The sequence below is a fragment of the Rhamphochromis sp. 'chilingali' genome (genome assembly GCF_963969265.1).
Source record: "Rhamphochromis sp. 'chilingali' genome assembly, chromosome: 8".
In the NCBI taxonomy this organism is placed as follows: Eukaryota; Metazoa; Chordata; class Actinopteri; order Cichliformes; family Cichlidae; genus Rhamphochromis; species Rhamphochromis sp. 'chilingali'.
In genome coordinates, this window is record NC_137935.1 from 33,424,264 (window position 1) to 33,442,410 (window position 18,147).

At 44.1% G+C, this 18,147-nt stretch overlaps 1 protein-coding gene across 2 annotated transcripts in view; it reads right to left on the minus strand.

Annotated features, from left to right (window-relative positions):
• Positions 1 to 515: 515 nt before the first annotated feature.
• epha4l (eph receptor A4, like) overlaps positions 516 to 18,147 on the minus strand; it is a 62,448-nt gene continuing 44,816 nt past the window's right edge. Inside the window, exons 9-18 of one of the 2 annotated variants that reach the window (XM_080888928.1) lie at positions 14,913 to 14,968; positions 14,339 to 14,452; positions 13,619 to 13,804; positions 10,179 to 10,240; positions 9,504 to 9,713; positions 9,244 to 9,393; positions 8,671 to 8,867; positions 6,349 to 6,507; positions 3,564 to 4,851; positions 516 to 1,579 (exon numbers count right to left, since the gene is read on the minus strand). In XM_080888928.1, coding sequence (XP_080745054.1) covers positions 4,737 to 4,851; positions 6,349 to 6,507; positions 8,671 to 8,867; positions 9,244 to 9,393; positions 9,504 to 9,713; positions 10,179 to 10,240; positions 13,619 to 13,804; positions 14,339 to 14,452; positions 14,913 to 14,968 — 1,249 coding nt within the window. In that variant the 3' untranslated portion in view covers positions 516 to 1,579; positions 3,564 to 4,736. Of the gene's footprint in view, positions 1,580 to 3,563; positions 4,852 to 6,348; positions 6,508 to 8,670; positions 8,868 to 9,243; positions 9,394 to 9,503; positions 9,714 to 10,178; positions 10,241 to 13,618; positions 13,805 to 14,338; positions 14,453 to 14,912; positions 14,972 to 18,147 lie in introns of both variants that reach the window. The other variant, XM_080888927.1, reaches the window with a different exon arrangement.

An 18,147-nucleotide genomic window follows, 5' to 3' on the forward strand; every position in this document is an offset into this window, starting at 1 on the left:
AAACAAAAACAAAGCAAAAGAAAAAAAACTGAAAAAATCATGACCATGCCCCCCCCGGCCCAAAAAAAACAAGTACAAAAAAAGATTGAGAGAATGTTAGATCTACATGGCTAGATCATATGGCATCGGAAGGCATACAATGACAAACATTAACTCTTGCTTTTTGTTGTTGATTTTTTTTGTTGGTTTTTTTCTTTTTAAATCATCTGACATTTAAGTAAAGGAAAAAAGTATTTTACAGTACATTCTAGTTTCATTCTCTTTCCCAGCATGTCTTGCATATTTCCAAACAGGTCCTTTTGTCCACAGATAACCCCCCAACATCCGAAAACACACTGCTAAAAAAAAAAAAAGAAAAAAAAAGGAAACAGTAGAGCTGTATTAAGGATGGAGGTGTTTCTTTCATATTACATGAAGCATCACTTACGAGTTCAAAACATTCACATAAGTATAGTTTAAAGAGATAAATGAGCAAAATATCCATCGTTAAACCTGTAACTGTATGTTGTGGTCTGAATATTAAAAAAAAAAAAAAAAAGCAACAACAAAATTAAAAAACAAAAAAAAGCATAAACAGTTCTCCCTCCTTAGACACCATATTCCTCACGCCACTTGCTTCTTTAAAGGTGTGTCATTTAGAATCTGTTCTCCCCTCCCACCCCACATCCACGTGGAGAAGACGGCGCCAACGTTTCCTCCTCGACTTGTCACGGGCTCGCAGTAGTCTGAGGTCCAGATTGATGCGATTGTACGCACGGGGAGACCGTTAGTCACGTGCAGCTCTGTAGTCTCCATGTGTCCATTCACAAGCCGTCGTCGCTGCCGGAGCAGGAATGGGTCGGATTCCATGAAAGTTGTTTTAACAAATGCTGTTGCTGAGTAAAGTTTGCACAACATGACCGACACACCTTACAATGTTTTTCCTTTTTTTTTCTTTTTAGACGACACAAAAAAGCAAAAAAAAAAAAGAAAAGAAAGAAAAAAGTCTTTTTTGTGTTTTTTTTTAATATCAAAAACTATACAACTCTGTTATCTCCTCCTCCTGCACAGTGGCATGAAAACAGACACATTTACTGATAGTACTTCAAAGACGTTGCCACTCACAGAGACGCACACACCCACGTGCACACTCGTCATCGCATTCGCTCAAATAAAACTCTTGTTACTTTACATGCAAACAGAATGAAACAATAATTAAAAAAAGCAAAAAACAACACACAAAATAAAACCAAACTTTCAGGAAAAAAATAATCATCATCATCGTCATCAGCTGGAGAGGGGCTCCTCCGTTATTTTACATTCTTCCTTTGTTCTCTTTTTGATGCTGTTAAATTCATTCAGAGTAATTCCAGCGCGGGGCCGGATTGATGGACGGCGACGAGTTTGTCAAGTTGACGTGTTTTGAGGGACAGCGGACGTCTCAGACGCTCGAGGGGGTATACATTTGTCATCTCTGTGTCGGTGAGGAGTGGAAGGGTAGCCAGGAGGAGGAAGACAAAGAAGGAATAGCGGGGAAGAAATCCAGTTGTGGTGAGGGAGCGAGCGAGGATGGGATCCTGTTTGTGATGGACGGCAGCAGCTGGGAAGAAAAGAGGAAAAAAAAAAGAGGAGGAGGAATGAGAGGCTGCATCAGTCACGGTGGTTTAGAACATAAACAATTTCTGCTTGGCATCCAGTTCTGACCAACAACCCTGCTCTCCGGCTCCAGCTCCATGGAACATTCGACTCATCTGCTAAACAAAAACCGAGCGCCAAAGCCAGAGCGTCCAGAGTCTGCGAACTGCCGGCCTGAGGGGGCGAAATATGGATTTCCAGGCAAGAAGTGTACTAACTTCTGCGTGCCACATGTTGCTCTGTGCGCACAATATATGAAACATGCCCTCGACTTATTGGCGCACGTCAAAAACACAACGATTTAATTCCTTTGTAAAGTTGTCAACATTTCACAGGCAAGAAGTGATTGACCACACGTTCAAGAAGATCTTTAATAAATGATAGACACTGATATAATAAGAAACACTAATAATTAGAAACAACTGCCTGTGTAACAAAACATGTATATAGTCACACATATACAGTAACAAAACCAGAAACACTCTTCTGGTGTGTTGCTAAGACAAAACAAGCAATGCGACTACACCGGCTTGAGCTTTGGCTAATCCTGCATAGACAAAAATTAATTAATTAAAACGCAGCGAGAAGTAACCAAACGTTCCAACACTCGACTTTTAATAACAGAGTTTTTGAGAGAATGCTGGTGAGGGTTCTGCTGCTCACTTGTTTGCAAGGAGTCACCACAGCAGATAAATCAAATGTTTACACCAGATTCCCTTCCTGACTCAACCCTCCCAGGGATCCGTGTCTCCTCACAATCTCAAACCGAGGATCTTTTGCATGTTACAACTGATCGATTTGCCTCAAGTATGAAAACACTCCTAATTGAGCCAATCTGACAACTGAAACATTCTCTTTAAAGATATTTATTACATGTCTCTTTATTGGAATTATTGTAGGGTCTTTGCCTCAATAGAAAGTGTCTTGAGGTGATACATAAATAGAACTGAATTGAGTTGAATGTATACTTAAAAGCCACTGAGAAGTTTAGGATTTCCATAATACTGCACACAGTGTTAGATAGTTTGGCTTTTTTCAGAAAGTAGGGACTTTTTACTCCACTCGCCTACATGTAAACATTCATTTTCTAGATCTGGTTCATCTTACTTTCCACTGTGTTAACAACCTTCCATCACAGAACCAGACGGGGGTTTGCATCTGGGGGTTTAACTGGCACTGTACTCACGTAAAATATGAACAATTACTTTTGGTATCTAGTTTCTCTCTTGTCAATGAGGACAGTCAGCTGTTTCACATCCATACTGCTTTACCAGTATCAAAGTGGTAGCTGTGTCCAATAAATCAGTGTTGAATAAATGAAACTAAGCCTTGAACTGTGTAAGCTTAACCTTCACTTTATTACCTTGTGGGCAAGTGCTAATTTATGCACATAAATTATGATGCTCAAATTATTTAAAAAAAAAAAAAGTCAAATAAATCTGGCCACGGGTTAACCAACAAGAGAGCAGTACGTAGCATCTGATATGCCAAAATTAATTAAGACCCTGCGTTAGGACCCTCTGGTACCGTGACAACGTGCTGGTGTGTTGGCTCAGAAGAAAGTTAACACCCCAGAGCGCCTCTCTTCGTTCTTGGAAAGTGCCTTGGAGCTCTGCTGGGCTCTGTCAGGCTCAATGGGAGTCAGCCGCTGATAAATTTTTCTCATTAATATGCCAGAGGCATCAGGCCCGCAGACTGATCACAGACCAGTGGCTATTGATCCGCTCTTGCTGCCTGAGGTGGAGCAACCTGCTTGTTAATTAACACGGCTTCTAGAGCTGAGGGGCCAGTGATAGGGGGATCTAATGACACTCTGTGGTTATATTAGAAGCACACTTCGATAATAAAGGGAGCTTTAATCCAATGTCTGTATTTTCTTTTCTTTAATAGAGTTGTTTCTTTGCTAAGTTTTGGTAACAAAATGAAAACAAAAGACTGTCAACTCTCACCTTGATCCTCCATCGTTTTCTTTTTCTTTCTTTGAATATTTCCTGACGCTGATGACTCTTTCTGCATCCCTGTTGCCCCCCGTGTCCGATAACGTCTTGGCAAATTTCTTCATCTCACATTCCGCTTATAAAACCAACTCATGTGGTCCAAACGGGCGTCCGTCAAAAGTGGTGTGGAAGAGTTGGTTGGTCCTGCAGTAGTGATGGGGATGGGACTTCGATCCACGTGGGGAGATGGATGGGAGAATCCGAACTGCGTGTTTATCGAAGGTGTAGCAGGGTGGGATTTTATTTATTTTTTTTGACTGTGTTTTTTTTGTTTTTGTTTTTGTTTTTTTGGGAAGACAGGGGAGTGGAAAGGCTCCTCTGGAAGATCAAAGACATTCTCAGAAATGTCCTGAGGGCAACATAATACAGCGATCTGGGAGAAAAAAAAACAGGCCAGAACAGAGCAAAAAACAAAAAAACGCAACACAAATAGCTCCTTAAAATAAGCCCTCCCTGCACAGCCATCTTGACCCCCCCCCCCCCCCCTCCCCCCCGAAGAATCCAACCCCCAGCCTGTCAGAGATTCACTGTTTATATCTGACGGCTAGGATTGTCCATTTTTTCTGGAAGATATCAAACAGTTCCAGCTGAGAGAGAGAACAATGGTGGCCGGGGCAGCCTCTGAGTCCCACAGAAACAATTCATGTACAATAAACACAGAAAATCAAAAAAAAAAAAAAATGCTCTGTGGATTATTCCAGAGAGAAAGTTCCAGAAATAACACTCTCTGCAAAAGGAGGAAGAAAAGGTACGATCCCCCTCCCCCGCTTTTCATTCCAGACCATTAAAGGCACTCCAGATTGGCCTCTCGGAAGCACTTTTCCAGCCGTCCCCTCCATCTATCCATAAATGCTGCAGATAGAAGTGTCCCATTCTCCAAAAACAACTAAAAGGGCAAGGTAAAGGTATGATTTTTGAAAAAAAGGTGCCATTTGCAACACTTTTTCCCTTCTTCATCAATGTCTTCTTTTCTTTTAGATCCAATTTAAAGTGCATGGATGAGGTAAACTATTTCTTCATAGTTGATTTGTCTCTTTTTTTAACATTTAATCTTTTTTTGTTATTTGTTTTTTTTTCATAAGAAACAAAGTCGTTTTGCTTCCTTTTTTCTTTGTTTTAATCTTCTCAGACGGGAACCATTCTGCCTTGCATCTGTTTCATTTGGGATAGCATTCCCTGGACACTGGTCAGGATCTTGTTCTGGTGCGCTGCGGAGGAGATGCCTATGCGTGCCATGTCCCTGAAAAGGATTGGGAGAAGAGGCCTTTTAGGACCGAGGACAACAATAACATGCACACGGAGGTCTGATCCACATGATGAATTTTACAGCCTACCAGTGGAAACTGGTCTGACAGTTTAACTGCTGTATAAGGAATTTCACTTGCCAACACGGCAACTCTAATCGTGTAATCTTAGCAGAAGAAAAATGTGGATATAATAAAGAAGTGACAAATTTAACTCATGTTTTCCTTTCTAAATGTGTCACAGAATACCTTAATAAGGGGATAACAGAAACTGTGTGCTAAAAATGAAGCAGAGACACCGGGGGAACCGCTTAACTTGACTAAAAACTTAAGCAGAGGGAAACAGCCAAAAACATGCTCCAATTACTTGCGCTAACTAGCATAGCTTAGCTTATCCTTAACATCTGAAGCAAAGTTAAGTCGCTAGCAGTGTGCTCAAATTATTTGAGGTGACTGGATTAGATTCATTTAGTTTATTTTAGTTCATATATAACTGAAGCAGAGGTAACATAGTAGCTTAATTCCTTGAATTATTTTTGAAAACTAGCTTAGCTTATTTTAGTGTAAATTCTAAAAGCACAGTTTGCCAGGATTATTTCAGGAAATTAGCTTATTTTTGCCTGACGTAAAACCGAGTGTTTGCGTATGAACACAACATGTTTCTAAGCTGTTACATTTGGAAACAGCAGGTTGGCTGTTTTCATGTCTTATGCTCAGCTTAGCTTTATATTTATGAAGGTGTTTTAATCTGTCTCTCTTTGAAAAGGTTTAATGAGAAAATGTGATTTCACCGTTTTGTCATAAAATAATAGATAAACACAGTTGTTGCTAATCATGTCTCCTAAGATCTCTAGTAATGTCTAAATAGGATCCCAGTGACACCACTTGCCCCAGCCAGTTGGCAACTGTGTTCCCAAACAGCTTTGTAATGCTGCCCTAAAACCTCTTCACAGTTGTTTTGGTTGTGAGGATATTCCTGCAGGCACGGGTAGTTTGCGTGGAAATCACTGACTTGCCTGCAAACTCTCACCAACTACTTGCAAACTGGATGGCAAACTGAAAGGGGAGACCATTCATCTTAAAAGTAGATGTTTCATCTTTTGAAACAACTTTCACTTACTCTGTTTCCGGTTTGTGCCACACTTTTGCAGGTTTTTCTTCTGCTCTGTGGTAGATAAGTGGGTGTTTGCAAACAAGTCACCGTCTGCCATGGAAACTAAGAGCGACCTGTCGACCCACTAGTAACCAAAACAATCACAAGGAGGTGGTGCAGCACCCTCTTTGTAAACTGTTTGTAATGGTTTGTGTGAGCTATTACAAACTCAATAATAGCGTAACAAGTTAAAGAAAAATCATAAAATTGCCTACTTTTACAAAAACCTTCCTATTTCACTGTGATGCTTGGCATTTCCTTTAGTTTTCTGTTTCATTCTCCTCATCCTTCAAAATCACTTGCAGCATGGTAAAAGTATGATTGTGGGCAAAGTGCTTACTCTTGCGTCATGTGGACCACGGCCTCTGGAGTTGTGTAGCCGGCGGCCGTGAAGTTATCGCAGTATCTCTCCATGCCGATGGCCTGCAGCCAGTCCTCCACTGTGCCCACAGCCGCGGACACCTCGGGACTCCCTGGCTCAAGCAGGGTGGTAGTGGGCCTGTAATAGGTGGAGAAAAGTGACGAGGTTATTTCACGAAATCAAACTCCTCGTTGTGTTTAAAGCTACTGCACTGTATGCAGCTGTTTGCATGTAGATGATGAAAGCCAGTTGTTGTTGCTTTTTACTTGAAGCATAATCATCTCCATCTTTGATTACCTCCGATTCACCTCAACTGCAGCAATGGCCACATTGCGGGAATTATTCCATAATTCTTAACTATGCTTCTGTGCTGTAGTGTCAAAAATGTGTGACAATTACAAGCTGTAAAAAGCACCGAGCTACACTTCTCCCTAGCTTGTCCTCCCTGATTGAAACACCAAATGTGTCAGCTTAGCAATTTTGTATTTTTTTTGTGTCTGTATTTTGCAGGCTGCACCCAAAAACTGAGCCAAGTCAAACACAGCTCCTCCTCTGGTGTCACCGATACAGTTAGTTAATCCTTATTTCACGGAAAACACACAACCTGGGCACACTTCGGTGAATTTTACAGTGTGCTTGGAGTCCCTCTTCACATTCAGATATTCATCAGCATATTTGTCCTCCCTCTTTTTTCCCTGCCTTTCTCCCTTTCTGTGGCAGCAGCTGTGAAACATTTACACGAGGCCGGTGAGTCTGAGTCACACTTGTCCCGCTTGGGTAAGTCTTGCGCTCTCGGCCTCTTTATCGTTCTCTCCTTTTTAAAAAGGATGTCGAGTAGAGCTGTGAGAACTGGATGTCAGGCTCTTTATTAAGTCGTCACTTCTAAGTAGGTGGAAAAGATTATGCGCAGGGATACCTTCCCACACACACACATACTCTTCTTTCCTTTTTGTAACCGTAGAGCTGCAGTTATAGGATTCAGCTCTGCTAATTACTCTACACAGACTCCACGCTTGCTCTCGCTGTATCCTATTAGGAGTGCGCATCTGTGTGCGATCGCGCAACCCGCTCGTGTGCGCTCGCACACTCGTTAAACTCAAACAGACTCCCGTCGGCCTGCGTCGAGTCTGTAAACACACAAAGGTCATCCTTAACACGTTTGGCTGCTCAAGAGTAATGGTGTTGGAGACGTAGGGTCGTGTTTGTTTTTAACTCGGTGTAACGTTGTAATTCCTATCCCTGTTAGAGCGCCTAGATTCCTGTGTGTAAAGCACCATTAAAGCTAGTTTGCAGAGAAAGCCATTATGGAGGTTGTTTGCGTTGTAACGAGCCACACGGTGCTGGCAGATAATGTTTAATGGTGAATGTAAATAGCGGTGACAGAGTGGGACGCTGTGTGTGTGCGCGTGTCAGTACGTTGGTGTGGCTTCTCAAATATTATGTGTTATGGAAATTTTGATGCTCTCATACAGAACTGTATGTAGACGAGAAGCAGATGATGAAGAGTATAAAATACAGATGCATTAATTATGAATGTCAACGTGATATCGAGGTTGACAGGTGAACGCACGTGTTACAGCAGGCAGTCACCTCACTCTCAGACTCTGCTCTCACACAGAGCATCTTAACTTGTCTCAGGCCCACTCTCAACATACGGCTCTCATTTTCCTGCAGCTGGCCGGTCCTCGAGAACCATCATAGAGCCCAAACAGAAAATAACCCATTGAAGTATCCAAACAGTATTTGTATTACTTTTATACAATTTGCTGTACTTTGCAAATGTGGCAGTGAATGTGTGACTAGCACATTTCCAGGCTGTTTAATTAAACTAAATGGGAAATTCCTGTAACACAATTGCCAATTTATTTTAAATTAAGTGTAATAAACCTATATAATTGTCAAATTTCCTGATAATGTTAATTAGCTCATTCAGTGGATTCCAGAGCGATCTTCCCTTAACAGCCACAAGGCAGCAAGCTGATTATTAATAATTAATTCCTATTACGCAATCAGAGCAATCTTAGAAGTCTGACAGAGAAAACTGTTTTAAGATGTTGCTTTTTATTTTATTTTCACTCTCCTGCTTTTATGCATATGGACTGATACTGTTTAAGCCCGAGACTGTGTGACCAATATTGGGACTGCTCATTGCTAAGATTAAAATATCCTCTGAAAACACACTCAACACTAACTCAACCATCACCTTATGATATTTCCTGTCATCGTTCATTTTCCAAAGCACAAACGGAACTGAAAACTCTTCCTCTTTTCAGCCCCTTGCGTCATTCTCCTTCCTCTCACCTGACGGTGGTCTCTCCCCCGGTCCTCTTCAGGGTGTTGGGGTTGCGGATCAGTTTGTCCAACATGTTGACTATTTGCCCAAACTTTGGCCGGTCGGCCCTCTCTCTCTGCCAGCAGTCTAGCATGAGTTGGTGGAGTGCCACGGGGCAGTCCATGGGCGGGGGCAGTCGATAGCCCTCATCAATGGCCTTGATCACCTGGATAGCAGATAAATGTGGCTGTAAGACTTTATGACTGAGCAGAAGTGTTATAAAAACTTCAGGCAGTTTGATTACTTTGTCATTTTTATAACTTTTTTCTTAATTACTGTACTTTACACACCTACACAATACATTATCTTTTTTTTTCCCTTTTTCATAATTAGTGGAACCACACATGTGAGCTCACTGCAATAAGGAAGAGGAACGCTCTGCTGGTGTTTCATCACAGCTGCAGGTAATTGTATAACTACGTTAAAATGATGAAGCATTCTTATAAAGTTGTTTGACATTACCCAGCCTTAATATCTCACAGTAATTCACCCTGTGCATTATTCATGACTATCTGCATATGATTACGTTGCTTCTGACTTACATCTTGGTTGCTCATGTCCCAGTATGGCCGCTCGCCGTATGACATCACCTCCCACATGACGATGCCGTAGCTCCACACGTCACTGGCCGAGGTGAACTTCCTATAAGCGATGGCCTCCGGGGCCGTCCAGCGGATGGGGATCTTTCCTCCCTGTAATTGAAAGCTGGGCTGATTAATGAAAGCCGACAAGTGAGGGTACAGACAGCCCGCTGACTCAGTCAGACAGATGCTCGCCAACACACAAACATGCTTGCACTCACCCTGGTAGTGTATGCGGCCTCGGGGTCGTCCTCCAGGACTCGGGACATGCCGAAGTCGGACACCTTGCACACCAGGTTGCTGTTAACCAGGATGTTGCGAGCGGCCAGGTCACGGTGGACGTAGCTCATGTCTGACAGGTACTTCATGCCGGAAGCGATGCCACGCAGAATGCCGACCAGCTGGATGACAGTGAACCGACCGTCGTTCTTCTGCGGGGGAAAAAAGAGAAACGCTCATCCTTATTACTGTTAAATGTCCACACTGTGACAAAAATGTCTGCTAAGTAAATACAGGGACACTTGTGAAGGGTCACTCCTAATAGCTCATTGGGTATAGTAATAAGTAATAGTCTTAAGGTTTAACTTTATAGCGTAAAGATCCGTAAGATTAGAAAAGACCTATAAAAAGTCCACTCCATTCCACATCTCCCTTTAACTAGCACTGTGCAACTGGTTAAGATGTATAGTGGACCTGTAGTGCTGTGAACCTGAGAAACACAAAGTTTCACCTGTTTCAACCTCATTGTCAGGAGAAAAGCGAGACGATAAATGGGAAGGACAAAGTGCGAATGTTTGTGAACCGACACTTGTAAATTTGGTGGATAACATGGGATCAGCGTTGATGCACAAACACGCATGAACACGTGTGTGTGGAGACAGAAACGCATGACTTACCCTCAGGAATGCATCCAGGGATCCATTTTCCATGTACTCTGTGATAATCATCACCGGTTTACCTAGAAAGAGAGAGAGAGAGTGGGAATAAGAGTGAGAGAAGGAAAGGCAGATGATTATAGAGGTAAACGACGCACATCACAGCTCAACGCAGCAGGAGGGGGCTCTCCAGGGAAAATGCATGTGTGTCTGTGTGTGTGAGGCCATCCATCTCTGTCCCATAGTGATTTAATTAGCTGTGTGTTACCGTTGCCCTGACGTCCCCCGTTTTTCCCTTAACATGCAAAGGCATCTCCACTGAAACAAAACACCACACACACACACACACACACACACACACACACACACACACACACACACACACACACACACACACACACACACACCATCTTGTGTTTATGCAAATATGATCTGACTCTGGGCGTATTATCCAAAGTCTCATCACAGTCACCCACCCAGAATCCCCCTAACTCGCTATTTCTGTCACTCACTGTCCCTTTGCCCTCTTTCTCCTCTGCCAACTTTCGACGCATCTGTCACTCTCCTGCTAGCTCATCTCTGTTGCTCTCTTTTTCCCCCCACTCCTCCCTCGCTCATTCCCTCTCCTCGTTTTTATCCTCCGTGAACCCTGCCAATCCTCTCTGGCCTTTTTTCACCCCATCCCTCTCTGTCTCTCTTGGGGGAGCGTCTGCGTCTTTATCTGAGCCGGGGCAGGCGGCGGGGAGGGTGGACATTCCCTGGTGGGTCTCTGTCTGTCTGTCTTTGTCTCTTAGGACGGAGGGAGGGAGGGGCATATAAGAGGAGAAGAGAGATAAAAAAGGGAAAGGAAGGGCGACCCGCTTGTTTTTGTCCCAAAACTGCAGCAAGCTGGTGCCTAACCAGCCACGGCAACAACACATGCTGAAAAGTGCTGCCACACATTCGCCTCCTAGAACAGCGTCGCTCTTTGTGCTCCATTTCGAGTGGCACAGTTAAGGTGGACTTAAAAGCTTACAGCCTTATAGAAAACTGCTGACTTAAAGCCTCCGCCTTAAGGGGAGCTTGTATGAAGCCTCTCGAGTGCTCCAGCAGAATGTCGAGAGCTGCAGAAGCCCGCTGAGAAGGTGAAGTTCCTCTGCTCTGCTGCGGGTCTCTGGCCGTGCCAAGAGGCCGTCAGTCACTGCCTTACCCGCTGCGTGATTGGCACTCCATTAATTACGGGGCACTCCGGCGATGCCCTAAAAAGAGGAAGTTCGGCGAAAGTTGTATGAGAGCAGAGGGGGCCGTCTTTGTCAGCCATCTTTGTTCCCTTTGTTGCGTGCCTCTGCCTCAGGGCCGCCGGTGATTGACAGCTCCGCAATCAAGTCTGAGGAGAGTCTGACCTGCGACCTTAAACTCTCGCCTTCCCAGCCCCGCCCTCTTCCTTCCAGTCCATTTGCATGCTAATTACTTGTTTACTGAATACGCCCTGCCGCCTTTGGCAATGAACTCTGGGCGAGGAACCCACCAGTGGGCCGATTATCACCTGCCAACAAAACAGGGAGATGGCAGAGGGGGAAAAAAAACGCGTCAGGGGGACAATATTGGGGGAACGTTGGGCAAATGTCCTCCGGAGGCCCTGGCGTTAGCAGCAAACAAAGATCTGGGTTTTAAAAGCGGACCTTTTTAAAAAAAAAAACCAGCACGCTCTTACTTCATTTAAATCACCCATTAAGAACATCACGTCTGATTTCAAGCTTTAATGGATGCTCGATTTTTAATTACACACCAACGTGATAGAAACATTAAATATAGCCTTCAAGATGGTGGACCACAGCCAGCAAGTCTTCAGCGAGAGATTTTTGCACATTTATGTATTTTAGTCCCTATTTGGAGTTCCTCCATAATTAATAAGCCTTAATTGGCTCTGTTGGACATGCCAGCAAACTGAGGCCAGATTGAGAATTCCTTTTAACTTGATTGTAATGGAGAGTGGGGCGCAATTCAAATAATGGATTTTTAATAGATTCCACTGACACACTCAAGTGTGAAGGACTAATTTGCCCAAACCTCGTGTCAAGCTCTCAAAAGTAAGAGTGGAAGGAGGTGGAGTGGGAGTTTTCGGACGCCCTTCTTGCGTTTGGTTCGCCGTCCTTTCACTCCAGCTCTCTTGTCACCGCTGCGTCGCTCCTTCCTCCCCCCCATCTTTTTGTTTTCAGCCTCCGGTTGAGTAGCTCGAGCACCCTCTGCTTTCCCTCTCTCTGCGTCGCCCTGTCTTTCCTCTCATCCATCAGCTCCTAACTGTCCGGCATCTCTATTTGCACCTTCCCTGGCAGCAGCTCATCTCTGGTTTCTCTTCCTTTCTCCATCTGTCCGCCTTTTTTCTCTGTCGTTCTCACGCCGCCGCTGCGAGGTCTGAGAGGTCATTCCCCGCCATGTGAGGTGTGATAGGTGATAAGCAATTCTGCCTGTGCTGCTGTTCACTTTCAGCTCCGGCTGGGCTGCATGTTTGTGTGTGGGTATATCTATACATATATATGTGTGTGTGTGTGTGTGTGTGTGTGTGTGTGTGTGTGTGTGTGTGTGTGTGTGTGTGTGTGTTCTACAGTGAGAATGGCAGTTTTATCTAGCACAGATAGAGATGAGCAGTATCACGACACATTAAGGCACATGTAGCCGAGGCTACATGGTAACACTCAGGCGCACAGCCATGCAATCGAAAGGTACCGGATGTTGGCATGTGCTGACAAGACACCCACACACACAGCACACACCCACACACACATACCTATAGCCGAACAAATAACATCAGGGGAAGGTGTAAAAGAGGGGGAGAAACGGAGAGAGCACTGAGGGCAGGAGGAGGGAGATTTGGCCAGTGTTTTGTGGCCATGCAGCAGCAGATAGAGAAGGGATAGGGTATCACTCCCTAACCCCAAACACATTTACAGCTGACACCATGATTAATGAGTCTGGTGCCGTGCTACAGGGCCTGTTCCTGGGCCCATTAGACTCCCACACCCACCCCTCTCCCAACTGCCCAGCTACCTCTACAACCACCTCCCCCTCCACGGCAATGCTGGACCCCTTCCATCTGGACAGAAACCCACCTGGGGATAAGCCAGGATGGGACGTGCGGACGATGCTCAAAAATACGCATTTATCTGAGAATATTGTGAAATCTTTGTAAAATGTCCGCACAGAAGCATTAAGATATACACTAGTGCGCAGGCGTGTGAGTAAAAACAGGCTTGTCCCTACGCTCACCTTTCTCCAAAGTCACCCAGAACTGCACTTTGTGATGATTTATTGCTACATTTTTCGAGGGAGACAGCAGAAATGACTGCCCTTTTAGAATATAATAGTAATTGTATGTGTGTGAGCTAAGCATTATTGCAATTTCCAGAAGCAATTTCACCTGCGCAAAACACTTTCCTCCCCTCATTTGAAACACATTCTGTAAAAATGAATCCTTGACATACATTTGGTGACCACGCCCTCCAGGTGAATGATGTTGGGGTGGTCGAACTGGCCCATGATGCTGGCCTCGGACAGGAAGTCCCTCCTCTGCTTGTCTGTATAGCCAGCCTTCAGAGTCTTTATGGCCACGCAGATCTCCCTCTTGCCGGGCATCTTCAGGCGTCCACTGCAGACCTCTCCAAATTCCCCTGAATCAACAGCAAGAACAGCAAAAAAAAAAAAAACAGATGAAAATGTGAAGCGCTGATACACGAGCGCTCTGATCCACAGACTATAAATCAAATCAAAAAGAGTGTGCCCCTACACGTCTGTTTGTGTGTGTGTGTGTCTGTAGGTTAGAAAGGTTCCACTTTAAACATTGATCAGGGTCTCTAATCCTTTACTCCCCCTCCTCCCTCCACCCACTGGAGCAGAGAGAGGGGGAAATGGATATTGATTCTTTCTCTTTATTATTTTGTCATTGGATGACTTTTCTCTGGCCCAAGGAATAGCATGGACAACGTATTTAGCCACTGTTGATTTTTTTTTTTTAACTTGTTGACCTCTCTAGAGCCAGAAGCCACATGTTAAAGTCTGGGAAAACAATGGATTTTAATCTCAAAGAGGCCACAAAAAGTCCACATATCACAGAGAAAGGTGTGTTTGTATGAAACAAATACAAAATGTGATCTTTTTCCAATAGGTATTCATGCATGTAATGTAGGAAAAAAAAATCTCCTCACCAATGCCAATCACTTTCTCAATCTTGATACAGGAGGCATCGATCTCTTTGGCAAACTCACGGACGGCCTGGTTGGGGTCCTCATAGGTAAAGGGGTCAACATATATTCTCACTCCTGGGGAACGAAGTTTGAAAAAAAAGGAAGCAAAGAGAGAAGGAAGTTTAAAAAAAAAGTGAAGGTTAATTTATTCCGACTACTACTCTCCATCTGTTCTTTATTTCCATCGTGCTGCAGGCTACGCTGCCTTCCTCTATGGATCCTCTCCTCCTCCTCCTCCTCCTTTCTTCTCTCCATACCTCGCTTCACACACTGACTCCAGCGCTTTTCATGTCACTATGGCTGACTCCGATGAAGATGGAGCTCATTAACTTGAAATTTTTGTGGCACACAAATAACAATGCTGATGACTTGATAATGAGGTGTTTGGAGCATGTTGGGTTGCAAGTACATTAACTTCAAAACAGTTTGTTTTTCCTCCCATTTTATGGGCTTCATTTGTGCACACGAGCATACCTGACAGCAATAATGTTTTACAATTATAAGGTCTGTAGGCGGAGTGTTAACTATGAGTTACCTTGATGTAAGTGCTTCTCTTCATCAGAGTCCTGCTTGGCTTTGCTGTATTTACTCCTTCTAGGGGGCAAAGAAAAGCAGAATGATCACTCATGGCAGGGAATCAAGCTTCAAATCTCAGGAAGTTAGAACACAATTATATCTTATACATATAAGATGAGATATGGATATTCCTTTTTTAATATAATTAAACAATGCTCATCACAAGGATTTTAATTGTCTGTGGGTTCTCAATCATCCAGTTCATGTGTCTTTTGCCCCAAGTCCACTTGCCTTCTTTTTTCAAGCTCTCAGGAAAGATGATTTAAAATATCATGTTATGATAAAACCTTTAAAAATAGTTAAAACCTTTTGCAAGCTCATTTTCTTGCTTATGTGTGGCACATTTATGTCTGTAAAGTAAATACATCGAACACATCGGACTACAAACACGCACATTACCAACTCCGGAAGACGATCAAAGCAGCCAAACGTGAGTACAGGGACAGGGTGGAGCAACAGTTTGACAACCCTCGGAGTATGTGGCAGGGACTAAACACGATCACAGACTTTAGAGGGAAAACCAGCACACCGCAGACCACGGCCTCTCTGTGTGAGGATCTAAACGTATTCTACGCTAGATTCGACGCAGCGAACACCATGAGACCGGACAGTGTGCGCACCGCGGATGACGTCAGTGCGCACACTGTGTCTGAGGAGGATGTGCGGAGGTGCTTCAGGAAGGTGAACGCACGCAAAGCTACTGGTCCAGACGGGATTCCCGGCCGCGTCCTCAAGTCATGCGCGGCTCAGCTGGCTGGAGTGTTCACACACATCTTCAACCTTTCCCTCTCTCTGTCTGTAGTCCCAGCCTGCTTCAAAATGGCCACCGTCATCCCTGTACCCAAATCCTCCACCATCTCCTCATTGAACGACTGGCGACCTGTAGCCCTGACCCCCATCGTAAGCAAATGCTTCGAGAAGCTGGTCAGGGACTTCATCTGCTCTGCACTACCCGACTCACTGGACCCTCTACAGTTTGCATACCGCCACAACAGGTCCACTGATGATGCCATAGCCCTGACACTACACACTGCCCTGTCACACCTGGAGAAGAGAGACACGTATGTGAGAATGCTGTTTGTAGATTACAGCTCAGCATTCAATACCATCGTTCCCTCGAAGCTGGACAGGAAACTGCAGGATCTAGGACTGAGCAGCTCCCTCTGCAGCTGGATCCTTAGCTTCCTGTCTGACAGATGCCAGGTGGTCAGACTGGGCAGCATCACCTCATCCCCCATCACACTGAACACTGGTGCTCCACAGGGGTGTGTACTGAGCCCTCTCCTGTACTCACTCTACACCTACGACTGCACAGCCACTAACAACTCCAACATCATTGTGAAGTTTGCGGACGACACTACAGTGGTGGGTCTTATCACCAACGGTGATGAGACAGCTTACAGGGAGGAGGTCAGCGCCCTGACCCACTGGTGTCAAGACAACCATCTCACCCTCAACGTCGCAAAGACAAAGGAGTTGATAGTGGACTTCCGGAGGTGCAGAGAAGTACACACCCCCATCACCATCAACGGCGCTGCTGTGGAGAGAGTGAGCAGCTTCCGGTTCCTTGGTGTACATCTGGCTGAGGATCTTACGTGGTCAGTACACACAAACAAAACAGTGAAGAAGGCGCAGCAGCGCCTCTTCTTTCTCAGGAGACTGAAAAGATTCGGCATGAGCCCCCGCATCCTCAGGACCTTCTATCACTGTGCCATTGAGAGCATCCTCACTGGATGCATCACCACCTGGTATGGCAAGAGCACCGCTTACAACCGCAAAGCTCTCCAGCGAGTAGTGCGGTGCTCTGAACGGATAATTGGAGGTGAGCTTCCCTCCCTCCAAGACATCTACAGGAAGCGCTGCCTGAGGAAAGCGGGGAGGATCATCAAGGACTCCAGTCACCCCAGCCATAAACTGTTCAGACTGCTTCCATCAGGAAGGAGGTTCTGCAGCATCCGGTCCCGTACCAGCAGACTGAGAGACAGCTTTTTCCATCAGGCCATCAGACTGCTGAACACGTCATAGACACCTCAGCTTCACTACTGGAACTTCAACATTATGCACTCCATACTGTATATAAATGCCACTTGTTTTGCACATATTCAACTCTGTATATTTTATATATTTTATTATTATTATTATTATTATTATTTTTTTTTTACTATTTAATTTGTAAAAATGTGTATACACACACACACACACACACACACACACACACACACACACACACACACACACACACACGTAGGAAAATATTTAGTATACACATCCAGAAATGCATACACTATTATATATTGTACATATATTTATTAGTTTCAGGTTGGCCATTCTTGTATTTTGCTCGTTTGTGTTGTTGTGTTTGCACATCTCTGTTGCTTGTGGGGCTCGCACACAAGAATTTCACTCGCATGTGCTGTGCCAGTGTGCCTGCACATGTGATGTGACAATAAAAGTGATTTGATTTGATTTGATTTGATATTTTGCCCCCAGTTGGCTGGAAAAAGGGGCATGTGTGTGTTTTTGATTGGCTACCAGACTTCCTCAAACAAAAGACGTTACTTCTTAGCTCTTCCTCCATATTTCAGGGAAATTCATCTATAGCTCTCAGAATAAATCTATGGGGCCAACATGAACCTGTGTCCCCATTAAAGGAAGGGTTTCAGGTGACTAGTTACTAAAGAAATCCTCGTGAGGTGACAAAAACAATGCTGGAAACCAAACCCTAATCTTTATGTTCATATTGCACACGTGGACTACTTTTTCCATTTTCTGACCCTGTTACCTGAGATTTTGACCATGCTTAAAGATGATAATCCACAATTGTAGACGTAAATATAGCACAAATATGTACCGATACCCTTTAAGACTGTGTAATAATAATACAGTCTTATTAGTATTATGCAAAAACTAAATGATTACTTCATAAAATACATATCAGTGCAACAATAATAGTAATAATCCAAATAAATACTATAAGTGCCTTTAGTTTAGATGTTTGTTGATAACAGTTTTACTTCGATATATTTTTTGCATCAAAGTCAAGTGAGAAATCTTCCAACATTGAAGCTTCCTGAAGGGCACTGAGCGTATAACAACAACATGGAGCAGAGAAGCTGAACGAATATAAAAGCTATAAATCAATTCTAGAGAAGATGCACTTAAATCCCTGCGAATCCCTCAGGCTGCCTGACACC